Below are 25014 nucleotides of genomic sequence, written 5' to 3'. Positions count from 1 at the left end.
GCGGCTTCTGAGGTGGCCAGAGAAGGTGGGCATTTCTCGGCTTTCCCACCCCCTCCCGCTCCCCTCCCCTCCCTCCCTCCTGCCCCGCACCCCACGTGAAGCGGAATATAAAGGGGGGTGTGAGATTAGAGGGGAAAGTGAATGGCGAAGGACTGAAGGGGTCCCCCCTTCGGGTCCCCGGCCGCCCTGTTCACCCTCGTTCATCCTCCCTTCCCGAAGCTCGCCTCGAAGGCAGGAGTGGCCCGCGCCTCCGGCTGAGGAGGAGGAGGAGGAGGAGAAACCGCGCCAGGCGGAGCGTCAGGTCCCGTTTTCCTCCCTGGCGTCTTGAATACAAAGATTACGGTGGAGAAGGAAATTGCACTCGCCTCCTCCGCCCCCCGGTACCCAACACAATGCACCAGCCGCCCGAGTCCACCGCCGCCGCGGCCGCTGCAGACATTAGCGCTAGGAAGATGGCGCACCCGGCTATGTTCCCTAGAAGGGGCAGCGCTGGTGGCAGCGCCTCTGCTCTCAGTGCAGCAGGTACCGGTGTCGGGAGTAGTAATGCCACATCTTCCGAGGATTTTCCGGCTCCGTCGCTGCTCCAGCCGCCGCCTCCTGCAGCATCGTCTACATCGGGACCACAGCCTCCGCCTCCACAAAGCCTGAACCTCCTTTCGCAGGCTCAGCTGCAGGCACAGCCTCTTGCGCCAGGAGGAACTCAGATGAAAAAGAAGAGTGGCTTCCAGATAACTAGCGTTACCCCGGCCCAGATCTCCGCCAGTATCAGCTCTAACAACAGTATAGCAGAGGACACTGAGAGCTATGATGATCTGGATGAATCTCACACGGAAGATCTGTCTTCTTCGGAGATCCTTGATGTGTCACTTTCCAGGGCTACTGACTTAGGGGAGCCTGAACGCAGCTCCTCAGAAGAGACTCTGAATAACTTCCAGGAAGCCGAGACACCCGGGGCCGTCTCTCCCAACCAGCCCCACCTTCCTCAGCCTCATTTGCCTCACCTTCCACAACAGAATGTTGTGATCAATGGGAATGCTCATCCACACCACCTCCATCACCATCATCACATTCATCACGGGCACCACCTCCACCATGGGCACCACCATCCATCCCATGCTGGTGTGGCCAGTGCATCCATTCCTGGAGGGCCACCTTCAAGCCCAGTATCCAGAAAACTCTCTACAACTGGAAGCTCTGACAGTGTTATCTCAGCGGCACCAACTTCTGCTGTATCATCGGGTGGTTCACCTGCATCTGTAATGACTAATGTCCGTTCTCCGAATGTTACTGGCAGTATAGGTATCAGTTCGGTTACTGGCACTAATACAGTGAATAATAACATTACCGCTGTGGGTAGTTTTAGTCCTAATGTGACGAGCAGCGTGCTAGGTAACGCTAATATAAATGCAGGCAATATTCCTAGCGCTGCTAGTGTGAGTGTTGGGCCTGTAGTTAGCAGCGGTGTTAATGTGAATATTTTGAGTGGTATGGGCAATGGTACTGTTTCTTCCTCTGCTGTTAACAGTGTCCCTAACGCAGCTGCAGGGATCGCTGTGGGATCGGCTTCAAGTCAGCAGCAGCAGCCAACAGTTAACACCTCAAGGTTCAGAGTTGTGAAGTTAGATTCTAGTTCTGAACCCTTTAAAAAAGGCAGATGGACTTGCACTGAGTTCTATGAAAAGGAAAACGCTGTCCCTGCTACAGAAGGTGTGGTGATAAATAAAGTGGTGGAGACTGTAAGACAAAATCCAGTAGATGTGACCTCTGAGAGGGAGAGCACTAGTGGGAGTTCAGTGAGCAGTAGTGTCAGCACACTGAGTCACTACACAGAGAGTGTGGGAAGCGGAGAGATGGGCGCCCCTAATGTGGTGGTCCAGCAGCAGCAACCCGCTCTTCCAGGTGTGGCCCTTCAACAGATGGATTTCAGTAGCACTGGTCCACAGAGTATTTCAGTGGTTAGTATACCACAGAGTATTTCTCAGTCACAGATCTCACAAGTACAACTACAGTCTCAAGAACTGAGCTATCAGCAGAAACAAGGTCTTCAACCAGTACCTCTGCAAGCCACGATCAATGCTGCAACTGGTATCCAGCCATCACCTGTTAACGTGGTTGGTGTAACTTCAGCTTTAGGTCAGCAGCCTTCCATTTCCAGTTTGGCTCAACCGCAACTGCCATATTCTCAGACGGCTCCTCCAGTGCAAACTTCCCATCCGGGGGTACCACCCCAGCAGCTACAGTATGGACAACAGCCACCAACAGTTCCTACACAGATGACCGGGGGCCATGGTAAATCAGTGACTCAGAATCCTACGTCAGAGTATGTCCAGCAGCCCATCCTTCAAACAGCGGTGTCCACTGGACAGCCCAGTTCTGCAGGAGTGGGAGCAGGAACAACAGTGATTCCTTTGGCTCAGCCACAGAGTATCCAGCTGCCAGTGCAGCCCACAGCAGTCCAAGCACAACCTGCAGGGGCATCTGGCCAGCCTGTTGGTCAGGCTCAAACAGCAGTATCTGCTGTACCTGCTGGCAGTCAAATTGCAAATATTGGTCAACAAGCAAGCATACCTATTGCAGTGCAGCAGTCCTCTACCCAAGTCACACCTTCAGTTATTCAGCAAGGTGCTCCTCCATCTTCACAAATAGTTCCACCTGCTCAAACTGCGATTATTCATCAGGGAGTTCCAACTAGCGCGTCAAGCCTTCCTCAACAATTGGTCGTTGCACCCCAAAGTACCTTGTTAACTGTGCCTCCCCAGCCACAAGGAGCAGAATCAGTAGCTCAAGGAGTTGTTTCGCAGCAGTTGCCTGCAGTTAGCCCTTTGCCCTCTGCTAGTAGTATTTCTGTTTCAAATCAGGTTAGTTCAACTGGTCCTTCTGGAATGCCTTCTGTCCCAACAAACTTGGTTCCACCACAGAATATAGCACAAACCCCTGCCACCCAGAATGGTAATTTGGTTCAAAGTGTTAGTCAACCTCCATTGATAGCAACTAATATAAATTTGCCTTTGGCACAACAGATACCACTAAGTTCTACTCAGTTCTCTGCACAATCCTTAGCTCAGGCAATTGGAAGCCAAATTGAAGATGCCAGGCGCTCAACGGAACCCTCCTTAGTTGGTTTACCTCAGACTATCAGTGGTGACAGTGGGGGAATGTCAGCAGTTTCAGATGGGAGTAGCAGCAGCCTAGCAGCCTCTGCTTCTCTTTTCCCGTTGAAGGTGCTACCGCTGACGACACCCCTGGTGGATGGCGAGGATGAGAGGTAAGATCATGTCATGTTTCTGTAGCTATTCAACAGATTAGAAATTAATCTGTTTAGCAGTTTAATATATGCACACAGTCTAAGGGATTATATACTTTTCATTTTTATATGTGCAAAATGCATTTTTGTGGTAAATTTTCTAGAGCAAGAGTGTTACAGAATGTTTTCAGAGTGGATAGGAAATGTTACGAGTAATAGGTAAACAGTATTTGAATAGTTACTGAGCATTAAAAAACAGGTTTGGGGGGCACCAAGTGATTTTGTTATTTATAGAATGATTTTTGGAACAATTAATTACTAACAAACCAAAATTGTGCTAACCCACATAATATTTAATCTGTTCTTTTTGCATTACTAACCCTTATGAACATCTGTTGGGGAAGATTGTTGCTCCCACATTTGTGTCTCCTTTACTACACTAGACAATCCTTTTCAGTTCTGTGTTTGATCTTAATCTGTGAAAGATAATGTTAACTGCTTTCCTAGTCAGGCGCTATAGGAAAGATAACCTAATCTGGGTTGTATAGCGTGCCCTCATATTGTAATTGACCAACTTTTGTATATTTATTTAATGGTCATTTTATCTGAACAGCAAAGGAATGAGTGTCCTAAAATATTTTGTGGGGAAGGAAGGGATATGCTAGCAATATAACCAGATTTATCTTTAATAGTATTGTGCTGTAGAGTTTTCCTGTTACACAGTAGATCAAGGAGGTGGCCATTTTAAAGAGTAAAGAAAGTAAGTCTTGGAGGGTTGAATTTAGTCATGGAAATGAGACTACCTTCTACTAATCTATTCCACCTGTTCTTTCCTTACCAAAAAAACAAAAAAAAAAATGAAGCCTAAAATATATTATTAAACCAGTGTTTTCTGAATTGGATTGGAAATAAGGTTTTAATTATAGTTATTGAATTAAATTTGTATTTTTGAAGCAGGCTGGCTAGAAAAGTTGTGAAATCTCTCATCCATCTACATTGCTTTAAACTACCTTGATTTTAAAAGAATGTTCTTTACCCAAATATGTCAGTCTGTGACTAACTTTGAGCAAAATAAAATAGGAGTTATGACAGAAACTATTCATCGCCACTGTGGAACTTTGAATAAGCTTGAAAGATATTTAATTATTTTAGTGCTGGAGATTTTTGTGACTGAGCTTTCTTCAAACCAATTGGAAATGTATATTTGTGGCTTTTACTTCAGAGAAATTCAGCATGTTTCCAAAAAATTGCAACTTTTGGAAAAGATAAAGGCCAAATGTTTCAGTGAGGATTCATGGTTTTTTTTAAATTATTTAAAATAATGTAAGGTTAATGCCATGTTTAATTAAAAATAAAAATCTTGGAAAACAAGATTCTCAGTCATGTAATTAAAATCTTGTCATCTAAACAAATGTATTTTGTATCATTTATCTAAAACTGTACTTTAAAAAGTAGACTTCTTCTAAAAGGTGGTTCCTTAATAGTCCTATTGTATTTGTTGTAAACCTTTAATTTTATCATAGGGTAATACTTACCTGTAATTGCTAATAACCTATAATTTTAAAACAATTATTTACTTTAAATATTATTTTCCAAATCTACTGGGTATAATCTGAGTGAAGTCCCTATAAAAAACCAGGTACATTATGTGGATGCTAAATTTAAGAAATGAAAGACAGGTGAAATAACATAAAGGAAAAGCACATATTTGAATTCAATCTGCCTTGATTTTTGTTAATTACCATTTGCAGTCTCCTGACATGCCTCCCCCCACCCCCACCTGGTGGTAAGGCATGATAGGGCTTTTCACAACTTGCTGTTGCAGACAATTAGTTAGATGTTACTACTTCCAAACCAGGTTTTTAACTGTAGGGGTAGAATCCCAGTTTAAGGTACTAGTACATAATTTTTGCATAGAGTAGCTGAGGTAAAGATTAATTAGGGACAAATTATGTAGAAAGGTTTGGAATTAAAGGAACAAACATACTAAGAAATATGAAATAATTGGTTTAAAGTAACTTGTCTTCAGGCTGTAGCTGTTTTGAATTTACTACATTTTCAACCTTTTGTTAGTTAATATCAAAAATAAGTCATCAAAACTAGAAAATTTTTGTTTCAGAGCTACCCTTTAAGCTCTGAAAAGTGAAAATGTTTCATCCCTGAAATACCTGTAAAGGTCAGAAAGAATAAATATGTATATTTTCTTATATTTATACCACATATTATTTCTCTCATTGGAGTTTGAAAAAAGAAATGTTTCAATTTGCTCTTAAGAGGGTTTGTGAGGATAGCTTCCAGAAAAAAAGTGATGATTAAGAATTAACTTTTTTATCTCATGATAGCCTCTTGGATCTTCTGCCTGGTTAGTTTCTCATGGGATGAAGGAGTACATTATAATTTCAATATTATGACTCAGAAAACATATTAGCAATGTAACTTTTTGGTGATAGGACAAATGAAGGATGTAGCCATCTTTCAGTCACTTTTGAAATAATATCCTAACACTTGAAATCTTAAGATGTTTATTAGACCTGTGAAAAATGTTTTCAGTTGGGCGCTGGGAGACACTGTAAAGTTCAGGAGCAAAAGTATTTTGCTTTTTAAAAACTATTCTCATTAAAAAGTCTGAATGTCTTATCTTAGCCTTTAACATGAACTTAACCTTTACACCACAGGGAAGATACACCTATTTCACACTGATCTGGAGTCTTTGTGTTTTGTGGTTATCAGTACCGCCTCCAATAGGGCACTGGTCAGACTTCTGTTACTCAAGACTAAGTTCAGATGTTCCCTCTTGAAGGAGTCTCTTCACTCAGGGAACATTGTTTCCCTAGCACCTTTTCTGTTCTTCTGTTTAAGGCTCTGCACACATTCAATTATAATTCTCTTTGCCCATCTTCCCCACAAGACTGAGTTCCTCAAGGACAAGGATAAATATTTTTGGATGAATTAATGAATAGACTTGTCTCTGTGGTTTTTTTTTTTAATCATAACTTAAAATTTCTATTGTCTCTCACCTTACACACAGTGGTCAGAGATGTGGGATCATTGATTTGTGTAAAAATGGAGAAGAAATGCACTTACTTTTGGTATGTCTTTTGCCTTGAAATCTTTCTTCCAAATAGAGTGCCTGTTACATGTTAGGCCCTCAAGTATTTATCAAAGAGGAATGAGATTTTGCTTAGGAGTAACACCCATTTTGCCTGTTTTTAAGGATAGTAGCATCAGATAAGAGACTAAATTTCAGGTTTTCATTTTTATTTAGGTTGTACATGCAGTTGTATATGCACAGTCACATGGTTATCAAAACAAAAGCTTCCTCCCGGCTTCCTTTCCATTTCCCTTTCCCAGAAGCAATACTTTTCACCTCTCTATATGATTATTGTGCTGTTTACCTCTTAGCCTCTAAATACATGCTTGTATTGCTATTACATGTACAACATAACTAGGTGGTTAGAATTATGGACTCTGGAATTAGACTGCTTAGATTTGATCTTTCCTCTGTCATTTACTAAGTTTAATGTACTATCGAGCTACTTAAGCTCTGTTGTGCCTCTAAGCCTATTTTAAAAAATGGGGATAATTCAGCAACAGAAGATGTGATGTATTACACAATGGAATACTACTCAGCTATAAAAAAGATGAAATCTTGTCATCTGCAACAGCATGGATGAACTGGAGGGGATTGTGCTAAGGGAAATAAGTCAGGAGGGGGAAGAAAGTGGACGGAGCATGAAAGACTGTAACAGTGAGGGGTTGTTGGTGTCCTGGTGACGGGTGTGGTGTGGTAATATACATCTTAAGAGGCTTGAATCTGTATCTCTGAAAGCATGCGCTGTATTGTATACCAACACAACCTCCATAAAAAATAATGCAATTAAAAAAAAAAAATGCAATTAAAAACAAAACTTAAGAAAATGTAGACAGTAGTACCAAACTCATATGGTTGTTACAAGTATTAAATGAATTTGGAAAGCCCTTATAGTTGTTTCTTAACTTGTACGCTATGTCAATGTTAAATAAAATACTCCTTGCTTTTGTTTTTGGCTTTTTTAACTTACTGTATAGAAAATGAAGTTTTAGCTCTGTTATTACTCTGTTGCCAGTTGATCCCCATGCCACCTAGTACTCCTCTTCCTAATAGTAATGATTACATCACCATTTGTTATTCAATATTCTTGTTAAAAAGAATTACTTTTTCCTATCCTGTGCAATGTCCTGAATTCTCATCTCTGTTCCATCCCAGCTGTTATATATAGTAAAGTATTTAGCATAAGCAATAATGGATGCTCCCTTCAAGTTTCCATCTGTCAGCATAGTCTGATTGCTTCTGCTGCTTTTTCCCATTATTTTTATATATTTTGGGCTTTCATTTTGTGATAATCTGTCCTCAGATTTCTAACAATTCTTGATTGTCTTGCACTTGATGTAAGAAACTAAAGAGGGAGGGCCTCCCCCGTGGCGCAGCAGTTGAGCGCTGGGTTGTGAAGCTGCCCGCAGCCTCTGCAGCGCGGGTTTACATGGCGCGCAGACCTCTCCTGCAGCCCGCTGCTCCCCTCAGCAGTGTACTTCGGTCCTTCTGCCTGCTCTGCTCCCTGCTCTGGCTCTGGTGAATTCTCTCACCATCCCGCGCTTCTGACTGTACCCAGTGCTTGTATAAATAAATAAATAAATAAATAAATAAATCTTTAAAAAAAAAAAAAAAAAAAACTAAAGAACTGATGAGGAATTCTCAGTGTTACTTACTGTTAGCTTTACCATTGGTGATGTGGCAGGAGTTCATTGTCTCTTCCCCTTCCAACCTCCTTCACTTTTATCTATAACTATGTTTCATTCACCTTTTTATCAAGTGTCTCTTGAGATGTTCATACATAGTGTGTATTGTTATCAGTATTATCTTCTGGAGAGCTTTCTCTTTGCTGACCTTCATTCTGGCTTGATTGCCTTCTACTCTTGGTACACAACTACTATCCTAGGATTCCCTTCATTTTGTTCTGTCGTTACATCTCCATGTTTCAGTGACCCTTGTCATCTTCATTCTTGATTTACTTGATGTTTCCCAGTGGTTTTTGTTTACTCTAACACATTCGATTCTGTGGTTGGGTAAAGACTACCCAGTGGTTAATTTATTCTTTTATAGTTTTGCTTCATCGCTTTCTAGCTCCATATTGCTTTTGAGAAGACTGACACCATTCTGATTTCTCATATATTCTGTGTGACCTGTGTGTGTCTTTGCCCCTGTTTAAACTTCTCTCTTACTCTTTAAATTTCTGAAAGCGTTTAAGATTGTATCTGTTTCCAGTGTTTTGGAATTTTTTTTTTCATGCATGGTACTGAGTACTTGATTGTGTCCTTTCAGTCTGGAAACATCCTGGGACTTCTCGAATGAGATTGTTACTTTCTTTTTTTGCTTTTACTACTGTTGCATTTTCATCTTCTAGCATGTCTAAGAATTTGTTTTTTTTTTTTTTTGGTTCATGTTAAATAGGATCCTAGTAGCTATAGTAGTTTCTCTCAACTGTCGGAATGTTTAAATGCTAGATTTTTTTTCTTTAAATTTCTTCTTCTCTTGTGTGATCTGTGTCCTAAAGTTGCTTTTTTAACTTTTTATTTGCCTTTTTGTTTTTTGTGGTCTTTATCATTCATGTTACAGCGTTTTCCCAGAGGTTGGTAGTTATGTGTAATAAAGAGCAGGAGAGTAAATTGCTGATTAGAAATTCTCAGAAGAGTGTTATTAACTTTGCTGTATGGTAACCCAACTGGGCTGTTTGCTCGGAAGACTTCATGTTGCTTGGCAGACTTTTGATGTCAGTATCTTCATTTCCCTCCTCCTCAATTCTAAGATTTCCTGTAGAAGTCTTGTCTGATTTCCCTCTACTGGAAGACCTGTCTATTCTGGGGGGAAGTGGGTAGAGTGGGTTGAAGGTCAAAGAGTCTTAACCGTCCTGATGTATATTTCTACACTCAAGCACCCTGTTTTTACTGTGTTCTCCTGCCTACTGCTGTGATTAATTTCCACTTTCCCAGGATCTTGTGTTTTATATTGCCCAGACAATATATTTCAATTTTTTGTTGGAGGTGGGAAGGGGCAGTTGGGATCTGTGGGACTGGTTGCTTCTTAAATAGACTTCAAACAGTCTTCCTTATTTTAGCACTCTCTCTCCCCCACATCCCACTTCAGATGTATGTGGCACTTCCAATTACCAAGTCTTTTGGGGATTTTACAGTTTAAATTGGGTTTGTTCTTGGCTTTCTCCACTGTTTGCTAAAGATTAGATTTTCTAGTGTTTGCTAAGTCATTTGTCACTCAACCATCTGCTTTCTAGTTTCTTAGTTTTTGTTGCTATTGTCCTTTCACCCATTCTTTCAGTTTTTGTGGGGTTATGTCATTATATCTTAAAAAATTCCTTTTTCTGTCATGTTAGTGAAGCTTTTAGGAAAGTAGTAAAAAAATAGATGTGTCTGTTTATAATCATCACACACCTATCTCAATTGTAGAACACTACACTATTAAATGTAAAGGATGATGCCAGTTTTAATAAGTCATTGTTCCAAGATTTGATCTTTATTGAGCACATAAATTTTAAGACTGAAATTGCTTGTCTTATATCCAGCAGAAATTGGAAGTGTATAACTAAGTATTTCAATTCAGAGAAGTGATTAAAAATATTAGGATTAGATTCATGTAATATTTATTGTCACATTTAACCAACTCAGCAACCTTAGAAACTCAGTTTTTTTCCATTTTACTGTTGAACAAACTGAAATTTAGTTTATTAGAGAAGCAAACTAAGCTGCCCAAAGTTAAAAACATAGCAGTAAAGCAGAGCTAGGATTAATAGCTATTTGTCTAATTCAAAATCTAGTGCTGTTTCTACTGTTCATGAAGCCAACACAAGGTAAGGCTAAGCCATTAATAATACTTGAGTGACTGAAAACCTGAAAAAAGGCAGGCCTCATTTACTTGTAAGCCCTCAGTGAGAAAAATGTGGGTAAAGTCATCACAGTGGTGTATCTGGAATAGAGTAGACATTCAAATGTTAAAAAAAAATTCTTTTAAAACACTTTATTTGCATGAAAATTATTTTTTCAGGAAAACCTTTTAAAATTTATAATTTAGATTATGTCTTTGTGACGTTGACTTCAGAATTGCAAAACAAGTAGATTTTATTGTTTAGAAAGTTTAATTTAAAAATTCAAACTGTAGAACCTGACCTATTCTAGTGCTGTAATATTAGAACCATGCTGCAATATTAGAAATCATGTTGGTGTTTACCGTGTCACTGTTATTGGGGTTGAATATGTCATGGTAAGAATATGCTTCAGTGGCTCTTTAAAAGAAATTACATGAGGGAAAAAACTTTTAAGCAATGTTTAAGTTATTTAGAATGACAGTTCATAATGAGTTTTAGAGTCTAGGTTGACTTTTTCTTCTGGCCTCTCCTATGTTCAGATTCTCCCCAGCCCCCACTTTTGCTTCTCTTCCTTACTAGTCATTTGACCAGGAAATCTTACTTGACCTTTCAACTTCATTAGGCTTAGTTGCCCTTTGCTTTCTTCTCTTGAAACATTCTCTTTTACTTTTCATTGATATCCTTGTTTGTTTCTTCTTACCTTTCTGGCCACTCCTTCCTATGTTTGATTCACTACCTCTATCTTTTTTCTTTGGATTGAGTCCTTTTTCTATTTACTGAGTCTTTTTCTACTTCCCTTTCCCTTTTTCTACTTATTGAGTCCTTTTTCTACTTAATACCTTTCCCTTAGGTAATTATCTGTTCTGTGGTTCATGCACAGTCTGTGAGCTGGCAATTCCTGAATGCATATCGTTGATCTAACCTAGACGTCTTTTCTGTGGACTGATGAAGTCCCCTGCCTTCCTATCATCTCCTGCATTCTCAGAGGCCTCTCAATCTCAATGTATCATAAACTTAATCCTTCATTACCTAAACTTTCAAACTTCCTTCTTCTTTATGTTATCCTCATTTTAATAAATGTAATTTCTTACTCTTCTTCACTTTAGAAACCCTAGAATCCCTTATTATCACCCTCTGTACCCTGACCATTAATTTGAAAATGTATCTTGAATTCATTTTTTTCCTATGTTTGTTGCCACATTTTTAGTCATGATAATGCAGTCAGCTCTTCACTAGTCTCCTGCTTATAATCTTGCTTTTCTCTAATATGTCTTGAAGAACTCGTTTTTTAAATGGAAATATGTGTAGGCCGCTGGCTTGCCCCAAATCACTTAAAAGCATTCTCTCTCTTTTTAAAATTTTTTTATTTTAAGGTAATACTTTTTTGCTTTTACTCGCTTCTGGCTTCATATTTTGTCGTTTTTCTCCTCACTTGCTACATTCCAACTTTCTTCCCTTAGCTCCTTAAGTTGTCCCCCATTCTTTCTTTTTCCTAGGTTTTGGCACACACTGTGTCATCTCCCCTCCACTCCTTAAAACTTGATGGTCACTTTTTGAGAGACCTTCTCTGACATATCAGTGTAACTTAGGTTCTCTTGTTAATACTGTTTAATAGCATCTTGTTTTACAATGCTTATTACAGTTTGTAATTTGTGTGTGTGTGTGTATGTATGTATGTATCGTTTGGTGATTTTAAACTTTGTGAATAGGGATATTTGGTTAGCCAAAGCATATTTCAGTGCCTAACAGACAGTAGGTACTCACTAAAAATCTGCTTAATAATGAGTGAATGAAGAAAATGTATATTTAATGTTGGCATAAGACAAGAAGAACTTAACTTTTAAAAAATACTGTTAGGATATATTTGAAGGTAAATACTGCATAATACTTACAGTGTAGTCTTAAAGGTAAATACTATTTTCTCCTTTAATAATATAATTTTAATAAAGATGACTGAGAATTAATTGATTACATTTTGCTGTTTTGTGAGTCAAAGCAGTACTTCATTGCTGCCTTTAACAAGCTTTTGTTTCACCTTGTGTTTATGTACTTGTTTATGTCAGTAAGAGTTCTCCAGCTTGAATAAAACAAACCAGCCCTCATTTATTTCAAAAGTAGTATATCAGTATTCTCTATCTACTTTTGACTGATGTATCATATAATGACTTAAGTTTTATCTTGGAAGTCTTTTGGTGGAGTTTCAGTTGTTGAAAATATAAACATTTAACTTACTAAATGCTGCTTGTTTTTGTTAGAGTTTTCTTTATCAAACAGTTTAATAAGCATTGAATTAATTCCTTGCATCAGATTCCTCATTGATCTATTTTACTTATGGTCATTGCAGACTTGTTATTGAACTAGTAAGTTAATGGGTTATATAAAGGGAAAAGAGCCAAGAAAATGTTTGACATTGATCAGAATTGCCAAGAAATTTAATGGATGATCTGTAGGCATTAAATGGGAATAAAGAAGCATTTAAAAATGAGATCTTTATTTTTAAGGTTGGGACAATTAAAAATGAGGGAAAAATACAGAATCCAACCTTGAAGTACAATGATCATCAGAAGCTAGTTCTAAGAATCTACAGGTTTTCATATCCTGTGTGTGAACATGTCAATGTTAAAACTGGTTGACGTCTTCAAACTGTATTTGTGTTGACTGCAGAGAAAATATACTGTGGCTGATTTCAGTAATAATTAACTTTAGGTCATGGTGATTATGTTGCCCTTCCTCATCCATGGGTTCATGGAGTAAAGGGTTATTTTGAGCTTTTTGTGGATAACACAAATACTATTTTTTCCAGATCTCCCAAATGATTTTGTGATAATAATTGATGAATGAGGTTAAGGAACTCCTGATACCTTGTGTACTTTTTGAGTATTCTTCGAGTAAATTGTAGATGGATTGATTATAAAATTGTTCATTGTTTATGAGGCTTTATTCTCTCCCAGTTCCTCTAATGATCTAATTTCCTTGTTTATTAGTCTTAGTGTATATTACTTGTATATTATTTGTTACGTGGTAACAAATAGCATATTGACTAGTTAGGAATGCTTTGAAGATACAAACACTTAAGTGTAATGTCTAGCACTAAAATTTTTATCACATTGCTATGATATAGTTCTAGTGGTGATAGTAATAAAACCTTACTCTTGTGTGATTTTTTTTGGGGGGGGTGATTGGTAACAAGCATTTTGAAATAGATCATGAAGTTGATAGTATGCTGTTGTACAGTTTTCACTGAGGTAGAAACTGAGTCTCAGCTCACTATTCAGTCAGTAAAATTTAATACTGGATTCCACTTATATGTACTGTTTTTAGCTTAGACTCTACAATTTAGTGATAAAAGTGCTAGTGATAGTTGTAGGAAAATAGTTGAAAATTATGATACATATATGCAGGGCTGTGCTAAGCACCTTACATATGTATCAATATTTGACAATTTAATATTATTAAAGGATTTATTCATCATCTGTAACTCAAAGCAAATATTTTCCAAATGCAAGAAATAAATGTGAACTAATATTTTAGGATTGATTCTTTACATTAGTGATCCTAGAGCTCTTTGCTTTCTTTTAAATACTAACCAGATTCTATTGTCACTGTCATTCAAGCAGTGGGACGAGGAGGAATTATTTCTTCCTATCCCCTTACTTTTCTAGGGCTCTATCAAAAGGACAGTGGTATAAGTTTATTTAAAATACGAAAGCATTCACGCTATCATTAGAGTAAATGTGAATAACTTATTGACATTTAAAGTGCCACAAAACTAACTTCTTTTATATATTGGTGCATGTATGAGAATATATACTGATGTATGGGTGTATTTATGAAGGAATACAGTATTTTAAAAGAATATTTTGAAATTGTCTTTAGATTGCAAAGTCTCCTAGGTATTTGACAGAATATAATTTAATAGGTATATGCATAGCACTATCTCTACCCTTAAGGAAAGCCTGTAGTTGAATTCACTAATGTGTGTGCATATGCATATCCTTATCTATAAGGAAAGGTAGCGGGTAACAGTTTCTGCATATTATTTTCCTGCTATATTTGGTCCTTTCCTTCAGTTTTTTGTCATCTTTTTTATTTATAATATCTTGTAGTATTTGTATCTGTCTTGTAAGCTGCTTGATACATTTTAGGGAATTACTTGTCATATAAATCCAATAAATGGGAAAAGTATGATGTGTCATGAGAGATGCTAATAAAGCAGTGTCAGGAATCTGAGGTAAAGATTATATGCTTTCGAGGAGGTGACAATTTGAGAAAAGTTTGACTTACTAGTTATGGGAACTAGTAAGTCATCTTAGTGGAAGAAAACATACAGAGGTCAAGGATATAGGGAATGTTTATATAAAAGAACATAGCACATTGTCTAATTTGGCAGCAGATCGTGTTTGTAACCTGACAAGATAGAGGAGTTAACAGTTTTAAGAAAACTTCAAAGAAACATGATAAGGTATTGAATATTCACCAGTTGAAGGATAGATTATGTTTGGTTTATTATTTTTAAGGATGTGTGACCATAAAGAATATATTCCAAATGATGTTAATTGTGCTATGGACAAGTATAAAGAGGCAGTATTTTCAGTCGTACCTGCCTCTACTGTATTAATTAACTATCAGCAAATTACTGCTCCATGTTGCATTTTCTTTCCATTCTAAAATGAGACAAATGCTTTACATTTTCCTAGCTTTTGGGCTAGTAAATATATTCTGTAAGACCTCTATGGATATTTTCAGTAGTAAAATGAAAAGTCCTTACTGTTGAGTAACTTTCTAAGTAATTACTAATGTTTTTTGCTTTTAATGAAATCACTGATGAACAAGTCATTTTACTTACCTATTCTGCATAAGGTAGTTTGTAGATATTTATGAATTTAGACATTTTACTATAATAAGGATTATTCCTCCTCACGTGTTTTCTTTGAAATACTTTTATTAATTACCTCCATGCAAATAATCACCTTTCTAAGACAAATCAGGTAATTGTATGAGGGGATGCTGATTTCTCTCATCTCAGTCTGGCTCACTTTCACAAGTAAGTTTTTGTTTATGCTTAATATTTAATGGTTGTTTCCTTTTAGACAGTTTTGTGGTATTTTAGACAATGGCAGTAATTCCTTTTCTGTTGAAGATATACTCTCATGCTTTAAAAATTACTTTTTTAAAGATAATAGTGAAACACTAGCAAATTTATTTTGGGAAAAATCCTACTTTATAAGTTATCCTTTTTGCTTGAATTTTGTTTTTTTCAAGTATATTGCATTGGATGCAAGATAATGAGGTGAATCTCAAAAATCCTTGGTTTTGGCTTAAAGTGCTTTTCCACTGGTCACATGCTCATAAGCTATCAATTCTCTGGGTCTTTATTTTTCTTCCTTGTGTAAAAGACTGTCACTTGTAGTTTGTCTTTCACATGTTTCACAGTTAAGCATGTAGTCATGTCTTAACTTTGGTTGATGCTTCATGTTATTCAAAGAATCCTGAATAAGGGATTTGATGATTCCTAAGTTGCTCTTCTTATTTGTTATTTTTTCTCTGGGGATACCAAATATTATTTACCAGTTATTTTCTGGTACATTTGTACAACTGTTTGTATTTTATTTTACATCTGTCCGAACTATTTGTTCAGAATTTTACTTATTTTGAGGCTCCGGGGAGGAAGGGTAGAGCTAGAATGAAGTAATGGGGATAAGTAAGATACCTTACTAGATTGATGCTGCCATTCTGAATCCCATAATAGTAAAACAATAATTCTGAACCCCAACCTTTAGGAACAAATTTAGTTAATGCTTATTGAAGGTTTATGATATTTGTATTTGCATTGTCTTTGGTTTTGTTTTTGTAAATTTATATAAAATTGATGATAAAATCATTGAGAACCCAAGGATTGTATTACATATACAATTCTAAATATTGTTTTATTATTGACCAACATATTTAATAGAGGTATAAGACTGTCAAATTAAGCCACTACTATATGATGGAGCTAGTATTCCATTAGGTGGTTAGACTCTAACACTAAGTATGCTCAACCACTCTGGAGATTGTGTAGGCTCTTAGATAAGCAGCAAGAGGTAACAACAGCAGCTGTAAATAGACTTCACTGGTTCCTCAGGGTGCCTCTGTTTTATAGAGTTAATACAGTGACTGATGTTCCTAATGTGATGCCTTCAACCTTAATTTAGTTATTAAATTTCTTTTAAGACATTTTTAAGCTTTTTTCTACCCCAAAATGATTACTTTTTCTTAGTTTTTGCTAAGGAATAAAGGACATTTGGAAAACTTGCTTAATTGGAATCCAGTTTTTAAAGAATAAATACGCAGGTAATTTTATGATGAATTCATTATATTAGATTTTGGTCTCAGCGAGCTTTACTATAGACTTGGTTTTTAGAGTATTTTTTATGCTTAATATGATCATATTACATTGAAATACTTTTCAAAGTAGAAAACTCACTTTAATCAATTGAATCATAATAGCATAATTTTACACTCTTTAATTTGAATGGTTACAGCTTATTTTCATATCACTTTCACTTGCTTATTATTGGAACTAGAAAGTGCTAATTTATATGTATGCTTTTATATTAAATTGAAGAACAGACTCTTTTTTTTGCTCATTATTCTAGAATGGGAAATTTTACTTTTTCACCTAAAAGATAGGTGTTCTTTTTATTCCCAGTTTTATAGTAAAGCTGCTTTTCTTTATTTTGTATTTTTTCTGATTCAATTTATAAACATAAAACTTGAGGAAAAAAACAATTGGAATTTTTTTTTGAATTGTAGTTTATAATAACATCTATCTTAAGTGATATAGTACCTTAATTTATCATATAATAGTAATATGGTATAAATCATCTTACATGTTCCATAATGTCCTTTTTTCTCGAATAGGAAATACTCAAAAACTGCTGAAAGTTAATAGTTAATACATATTGTCCAAGTTGATTGCATTTTGAGACATTTTCTTTATTGATATGCTTTTGATAGCCTAAATTTGCCAATGTTCCCAATCCATGTAGACAATCAGAGAAGAGAGAATGTTTTAAAAGTGGGGTTGTTTTTTGTGAAATGGACAGGCTAAACGTCTACTTTTTGGGTTTTTTTTATTTTTTTTTTAATTTTAAGTTTAGTTATGTTTCCAGTTGTACTCTGATTCTTAGCCCAGCCCATCAGGATCTACCACTAACTTATTCATTTAGCTTAGTAAGACAATAATTCAGTTTTCAAAAACAGAAGCTTTTAACAAGTGGACATATTCACCTAACAATACCAAGTTGTGCTTATATTTGAGCTTTTGAACATGTGATCTAAATACCATTAATAATAATGATCGGAGTTAAAGGTTCAAAACATGAGTAGGGAAGAAGAAACAGAAGTAGAAAGGGAATAGAAGACCATTAAAGGGTTGGAATGGAGAGAGGAAGATTTATTGATAATATGATAAACAATTTTGTTGCCTATATATATAAATCTGGCTATATCAGAAGTGTTTTAGAAAAATTGCCTAAGCAAGTTTAATCAATTGTCTATTAGCCTGAAAGGCTTTTTGTAGAATTCCTGTTCTTTTCTGGTATTGTGATGATTTATTTAAGAAATATTTTTTGAAGACTGGTTACATACATTAGCAGGTAATTAGAGGTATTAAGGCTGTGAAAGGGGAGAAAAACCTGGTTTGGTCTTAAAGCATTTTGTTTTTGTTTAGTACCTGAAAAATCATCATAAGATACTGAATTATCTTCTAAATTACCCAAATTATGTTATGCTTAGGCTTTATTCTATATATGGTGAATAGGACAGCTTTTTAATTCAAATAAATTGATTAGGCTGTAGAGTAGGGAGCATTATGAGGTAGAATCTAGTGAGCATTAGCCCTGGCATCAGTTCAAGTGTCTAATCCTATTTATGCCACCTCTTTATTGTATGGCCTTTGTATATGAGTTAAAGTCTCTAAGCCCAGTTTCCTTACCTGGTAAGTGGGAGTAATAGCTACTCTTGTACTGTTGACTTGCACTGGCAGGATTAAAGGAGCTAAAACATTGTGCACCTAGCTCAGTTCTTAGGAGTTTTGTAAATAGTAGCTGCTCTTATTACTGTCCAAATAAGAATGATTCCTCTCTTAAGCACTGTAAATTAAAGTGAAAACATTGCCTACATATTTCAGAAACCTTTTACATACTGTAGCCTTCTAAACCAGTAATTCTGTGCCTCTCTGACGTTTTTGGCATGTGGCCTTTCTCACATGGGGTTTACAAGAGAATTAATCCCTATAGGAAGAGTGACTACTTTTTGAGTTCTCCTAAGGGTCGGTGGTATCTAGTATCACCATTCTAGACTATGCATAAGAGAAAAGTGCGTTTGTTACACATAATAGTAGCTTAAGGATTAATTCTTCTGCTGAATCCCGGGCTGCAGGGATGATATTGTATTTATTTGACTGACTGCTCGAGAAGTGCTTTCAAATTTTTAAATTTATAGAAACAAAAATTGTTATAAAACTCACTACTCTTTTTTTCTTAATAGGGCTTGGGATAGTTGGAAGGAATGTATTGTCTCCTAGCAGTGTGTTTATACCCAAAAACAGAAACATTACCCTAATCAGATGATTCTTAAACTTTTTCATTATATAGATTGTTTTAGATGGGCATGATGCCCTGACCACCTGTTCCATACTTAGTCCCATATAAAACTGAAGACTGTTTCCTTAGGATGAATGGAATTAATTTGCTTTTAATAAGTAAGGAGTCAGTACCTGGTTTTCAAGGGTTCATTGAACTATATTTTGAAATCTAGTTTAAAAGTTTCAGAACTGGTGTTTTTGGAATACTAATTCTTTAAGTAGTTCTAGAACCCAGGCATTTTGGGCAATGCTTTTTGTTATGTAGATCATGGAGGTTGACATTGTATTTTGGTTTTTTAAAGACTGAAAAGTTCTGCAATTGAGAGGCAATTTCTTGTTTCTGAGCTCTTGCTTGTATGACACTGTTAATGTCCTTTAGAACCACTCTTTGTTGGAGCACATTTTGGGAAATAACAACCTGCTTTATTTTACATGAGAAATGTTCTGGGTTGTAGAGTTAAGTGATGGCAGGCTTCAAGTGGGGCTCATCTCTACTTTTATTATTTATCCTAACTTCTTTTTCTGCTACACTACTTTATTTTCTGTATATCTGAATTTTATTAGAATAAAAGTGCAGTTGTGTGAGAGTATATGCTAAGTGGACCATCTGGCAGAAGTTTAAGAATGTACTTTGAGAAGTATGGCCCTATCATTGAAAATGGTTTGCAGATCTTAGGGATTGACTTCAGATGAATTAGTATTTTCTTGGGGGAAGTAAGTCTGAAATATGATTGGAAAAACTAGTTAACTCTATAAACATTTTTTTTTTTAATAGAGCCATGTTTTATTTATTTGTTTGTTTGTTTGTTTTGTTTATACATGCACTGGGTACAGTCAGAAGCGCGGGAGGGTGAGAGAATTCACCAGATCCAGAGCGGGGAGCAGAGCAGGCAGAAGGACCGAAGTACACTGCTGAGGGGAGCAGCGGGCGGCAGGAGAGGTCTGCGCGCCATGTGGGACCCTCCTCTGGTGGCCGGGGAGCAGCCGGGGATCGAACCGGGGCCGCAGAGGCTGCGGGCAGCTTCGCAACCCAGCGCTCAACCGCTGCGCCACCGGGGAGGCCCCTCACTTTGTTTTGTGTTCCTTGGGCTTTACAGTTAAAGCTCGATGTTTCTAACAAAGGGGCTAACTGAATATTCTTGTCTTCCATTTATCCATTTTCATTGATACACTTATTTGTACTTACTTCATTTATCAAGAAGGTAATCAGATTCTGAGGAGAAAAATTGAAGTCTTTTTGGGACTAGAAGATATATCAAAGGGATTAAAAAGATTACTGGTGATATTTCTGAAGTTGTATTGGTAGATAAAGGAAGGAATTTTACTTACACTCTTTTGAGAATGTCTTTGAAGACTGTAAAACTGCAGAAAGTTTTTTTTTTTTTTTTTAAATACAGTCTCTTTTTTTTTTTTTTAAAGGATGTATTTATTTTATACAAGAACCAGGGTACAGGCCCGATGCGTGGGAGGGTGAGAGGATTCATCAGAGACAGAGCAGGGAACAGAACAGGCAGACTGACGAAATACATTGCTGAGGGGAGCAGCGGGCATGACAGGAGAGGTCTGCCATGCCATGTGGGACCCTTGCCAGCCGGCCGGGATCGAACTGTCACTGCAGGCTGCGGACAACTTCACAGCGCGGCACTCAACCGCCTGGGCCACCAGGGGAGGCCCAGAAAGTTGTTTTTTTAAAGTACTGGCTGCATTTAAAAGTTTCAGAGATTTGGTTCAAGTCTTTTTTTTTTTTTTTAAAGATTTATTTTTGCTTACAAGAGCTGGGGTACAGGCCAGACGTGTGGGGAGGGGGGTGAGCGGATTCACCAGAGACAGAGAGGGGAACAGAACAGGGAGATTGACCGAAGTACACTGCTGAGGGGAGCAATGGGCGAGTTAGGAGAGGTCTGCTGCGCCATGTGGGTTGCTCCCTGGCTGGCCAGGGATTGAACTCGTGCTGCAGAGGCTGTGAATTGCTTCATAGTGTGGTGCTTAACCCCTTGCGCCACCAGTGAGGCCCTGCTTCAAGTCTTGAAGGAAGAATAGAAAGAGATTTTTTGACATATTTTCCTTTCAAAGGCTTGTGGATTTCCTTTCAATGGATTGTGACTATTAAAATCTTCTCCCCAGATAACTGGAAAATAGAATCAGCTATGAATGGTCAGTAAAATATGAGGATTAAAGTTTCTTTGCAGTATTATAATGTAGGATTGCACATTAGATTGGGCATTTTAATTTTTCTGGCTGTATGGGAACAAATTGCATGATTAGTAGTTGACATACACAGGCATTCTTAATTTCTTAAGGTTTACAACATGGGCCAGGATGCTTTCTCCAAGACTTATGAATACTATTGACATTATGACTCTCTTTGTTACCAAAGGCTCAATGGCCAGACAAGTTGTATATAATACGAGTAGATTAAAGGCATTATTTGTAATTAAATATCTTTTCTGTCTTTTTAAAAAACCTACTACCTTATGATGAATTGGAGATTACCCTGTTCTTTAAGTGTTGAGTGCTTCCACTGTCATATTTACATTAATAATATTCATATTGATTTTTATTAGATTGAAATTGAAATGAGGAAGAAAATGACCTTTTGACCTTGTTTTTATGAACAGAATTTGAGTAGATATATATTATAAACTTTGTAAATAATATTTAAAATATATTAAATTTAGGGCAACATGCATGTACTATTATATACACGGTAACAAACCAAAGACTCTTTCCTGGGTAGCAGAATTGAGCTCTGTATCAGATAATAAAATCTAATTGTTATTATGAGATTATTACTTTACTCATGCTTATATATAATAATGTGTAAGTTACATTAAAATAATCAAACTCTGTAATTCTCATAACATTTAAAAGATTCTCCTGTCAATATAATAGTCATGTGTTAGGCAAATCAAATGGTATGTGACATGTAAATTAGAAATTCAAATTAGAAAAGCATCTTTCTGCATCTGGCTTTTTGTTGATAGTTAAAAGGTAAAAGGGATTTGTGATGATCATTTTAGCACACTGTTTTAGATATCGGTTTCTCAGAGTCAATAGAAATAACAGCTCCTTGATTATTTGTGGCTGATGTGGCTGATGTTGCTGATATTGAATTGTTAGTTTGCTCCACTTTATTTCCAAGTTTTATTGTCTTGTCATACTTTCATAAGTTGATAAAAAATGGCAAAGCAAGTAAGTGTCAACTGATCTATGTTAAATGAAATTAAAAGAATTTCATAATTCTACTTAAAACAATGTTTTTATTCTGACATCTTATATGCTGAATATTTAAAAAGAAAGTATTTGTTACGAAGTAATTTGATTTTAAAAAAGTATAAAATGGGCCTCTCCGGTGGCGCAGTGGTTGAGCGCTGGGTTGCGAAGCAGCCCTCAGCCTCTGCAGCGCCGGTTCAATCCCCGGCCCCCAGGTGAGGGTCCCACATGGCGTGCAGACCTCTCCTGCAGCCTGCTGCCCCCCTCAGCAGTGTACTTCATCAGTCTGTCTGTTCTACTCTCCGCTCTGGCTCTGGTGAATTCTCTCACCCTCCCATGCTTCTGACTGTACCCAATGCTTGTGTAAATAAATATATAATCTTCAAAAAAAATAAAGTATATAATGAGTTCAAAAAAGTATAAAATTAAAACATAGGACCAGGGAGACAAACTGCTTTTGAATATCCTGCTCTACAACATACTAGGTGTAGTGATCTTGGATGAGTTACTTCACTACTTTTGTTTTCGTTTCATTATTGGTAAAATGATGACACACAGTTTTGTATGTGTCATAGTGTGAGCATTGAATGAAGTAGTAGATATAAGATACATAATACATTACTTGTCATATACTAAATTCTCAAAAAATTAAGAACAAAGTTATGAATATTTATGATTTTCTAAATTAAAAAATAAGAGTTCCATTTTTATGATGCAGGGATAATAATTCATACACATTTAAATTTGAATATCTTTTTTAAAAACACCTGCTCTATCTTATGCTTGCTGTAGTCTACAGCTAATTTCCATGCTTGTTGATAAATGTCAACATAATTCAGTTTGTCTGTTTGTAGGTGAGGTTTTTGTTTTTGATCTCTCACATAGTTTATTGTGAATCAGATTTCCATGTATAGAGTACTATTTGCCAAAGAAATTAAAAAAAAATAATCTATGCTATTACTATCCAGTTACCTTTCTGATACTAATATAAAACTTGACATGTCATTTCCGTTAGGATTAGTTTTTAAAGTGTGTCAAATATGGTACTTTATTCAGAATTCTTAAAAATTTATATTAAACTTATGAGAAAGTTGCAAAAATGGTACATAGAATTCTCATATACCTTCATACAGCTTTCCCTAATATTCTTATTTTACCTTACTGTAGTACCAATGAAGAAATCGGGAATTATGCTAAAGTAATCTGTAAGTTTATTTGAATTTTGACATTTGTCTGCTAAATGACTATTTTCTGGTCCAGGATCTAATCCAGGATCTCATTGTACTGTTTCCTACTGTGTGAGTTAGTGTTTTATTCTCATTTTACCTTTCATGACCTGGGCACTTGGAAGAGTACTGGCTAATTAGAATGACCCTCAGTTTGTATGCCTGATACTTCCTAATGAGTATGTCGAGCTTGTGCATTTTTTGGCAAGGATACCACAGAAATGATATGTCATCACATACAGTGTAATTATATCGGGAGGTACATACCATCTATTTGTCCTATTCTTGTGAAGTTACTTTTCAACCCTTCCAGTTTTATTGAGCTATAATTGACTCACATCACTGGTGATACTGTGTTGATCATTTCTTTAACTTTTTTTTTTTTTTAAGATTTATTTGTTTATTTATACAAGCACTGGGTACAGTCAGAAGCACGGGAGGGTGAGAGAATTCACCAGGGCCAGAGCGGAGAGCAGAACAGGCAGACTGACGAAGTACACTGCTGAGGGGAGCAGCGGGCGGCAGGAGAGGTCTGCGCGGCATGTGGGCCCCTCGCCCAGCGGCCGGGGATTGAACCGGCGCTACAGAGGCTGCAGGAGCTTCACAACCCTGCGCTGAACCGCTGCGCCACCGGGGAGGCCCCATTTCGTTAATTTTTTTGTGCTGTTTAGCTAGTTTTTTCTTTTTTAACAAATGTTTTATGGGGCCATATTTTGAGTCTTTGTAAATAACCTGTTTCTTATCATACCTATTAATTTTAGCATTCTGTTGATAATTCTTATTTGAGCCTTTAAAATTTTATTTTTAACATCTTTTTATTTACTGGTAATATCATTTTCTTGTTATGGGTGGATAAGAATCCCAAAGAACTTAACGTAAATGCATCCTAATTCATAAATGTAAATGTTTTTTCTTTCTATAATTTTGTATGTATTCAGAAACAGATAAATATAAGTTATGAATATATTGTAATATGAGATCCTAGAATAAAAACTAAAAGATGATTCTTTTTACCTTATGTGTACTTAATTTTTGCTGGCCATTTTGAGAACAAAACCAAGTATTTCATACTAACTAAAAGATGATCCTTTTTACCTTATATGTACTTAATTTTTGCGGGCCATTTTAAGAACAAAACCAAATGGTGAAAAAGATGGCTAGAGAGGTAAAAGTAATTGGATAGGTTAATTATGGAAATAATTTGCCAGAGTAAATTTAGAGATTTTCCCTACAATTATTTTCACTAAGGTTTTCTTTTCTGTCAAATGTAGAAGCTCTTTTCATTCAAAGGTGCATTTCCCAGTTTAAATGGTTTTGTGTTCAGTCTTCTTGAACACAAAGTTGTCTAAATCACGAAGTTCTCTAAGACCCTGAAGTTGACATTTTTATAATTGGTATATATTTTTATGATTTCCACTTTTTTTTCTTTTATTCTTCAGTGAATTACTCTAAAAAATGAATTGTGCATTGTTTCTTTTTTTAATCTGTTTTACTGTTTCATCTTATATGGTAGTGAACACAGGTTGGTTTCGTTACCTATTATCTGTTTTTTAACAAAGGCTTGTCTTTTAAACCTAGTGAAGTAACTATTCCCAATAACCTTTTAAGATAATGATACCTTTTCCAAAAGGATGAAGAGAAAATACATTGATAAATCTTAGAATTTGATTAGATGTCTTTTTTTGATCAGTTGTTTACATATCTATTTAACATTAGGAGTAGTTCCTAATACATACTAATAATTAGGGTTTTTCATTCTTACTACAACTTGTTTTTTAGGAAATTGCT

At 36.4% G+C, this 25014-nt stretch overlaps 1 protein-coding gene across 8 annotated transcripts in view; it reads left to right on the top strand.

Moving 5' to 3' along the window:
- The first annotated feature begins 52 nt into the window (after window positions 1–52).
- Window positions 53–25014, top strand: part of TSC22D1 (TSC22 domain family member 1) — a 116746-nt gene continuing 91784 nt past the window's right edge. For 6 of the 8 annotated variants that reach the window (XR_005128316.2, XM_054701540.1, XM_054701542.1 and 3 more), the window contains exon 1: window positions 53–3265. Coding sequence is in view for 7 of the 8 variants with exons in the window: in XM_054701540.1 (XP_054557515.1) it covers window positions 393–3265 (2873 nt within the window). In the remaining variant the exon portion in view is untranslated. Of the gene's footprint in view, window positions 3266–23616; window positions 23749–25014 lie in introns of those variants that run through there. The other 2 variants (XM_054701544.1, XM_054701543.1) reach the window with 2 other exon arrangements.

This window comes from Talpa occidentalis, unplaced genomic scaffold, assembly GCF_014898055.3.
Source record: "Talpa occidentalis isolate TD23 unplaced genomic scaffold, MPIMG_talOcc4v2.1 talOcc4.5, whole genome shotgun sequence".
NCBI classification, from domain to species: Eukaryota; Metazoa; Chordata; class Mammalia; order Eulipotyphla; family Talpidae; genus Talpa; species Talpa occidentalis.
Note: the sequence above shows the minus strand (reverse complement) of the source record. Positions and strands in the feature narration are given on the sequence as shown.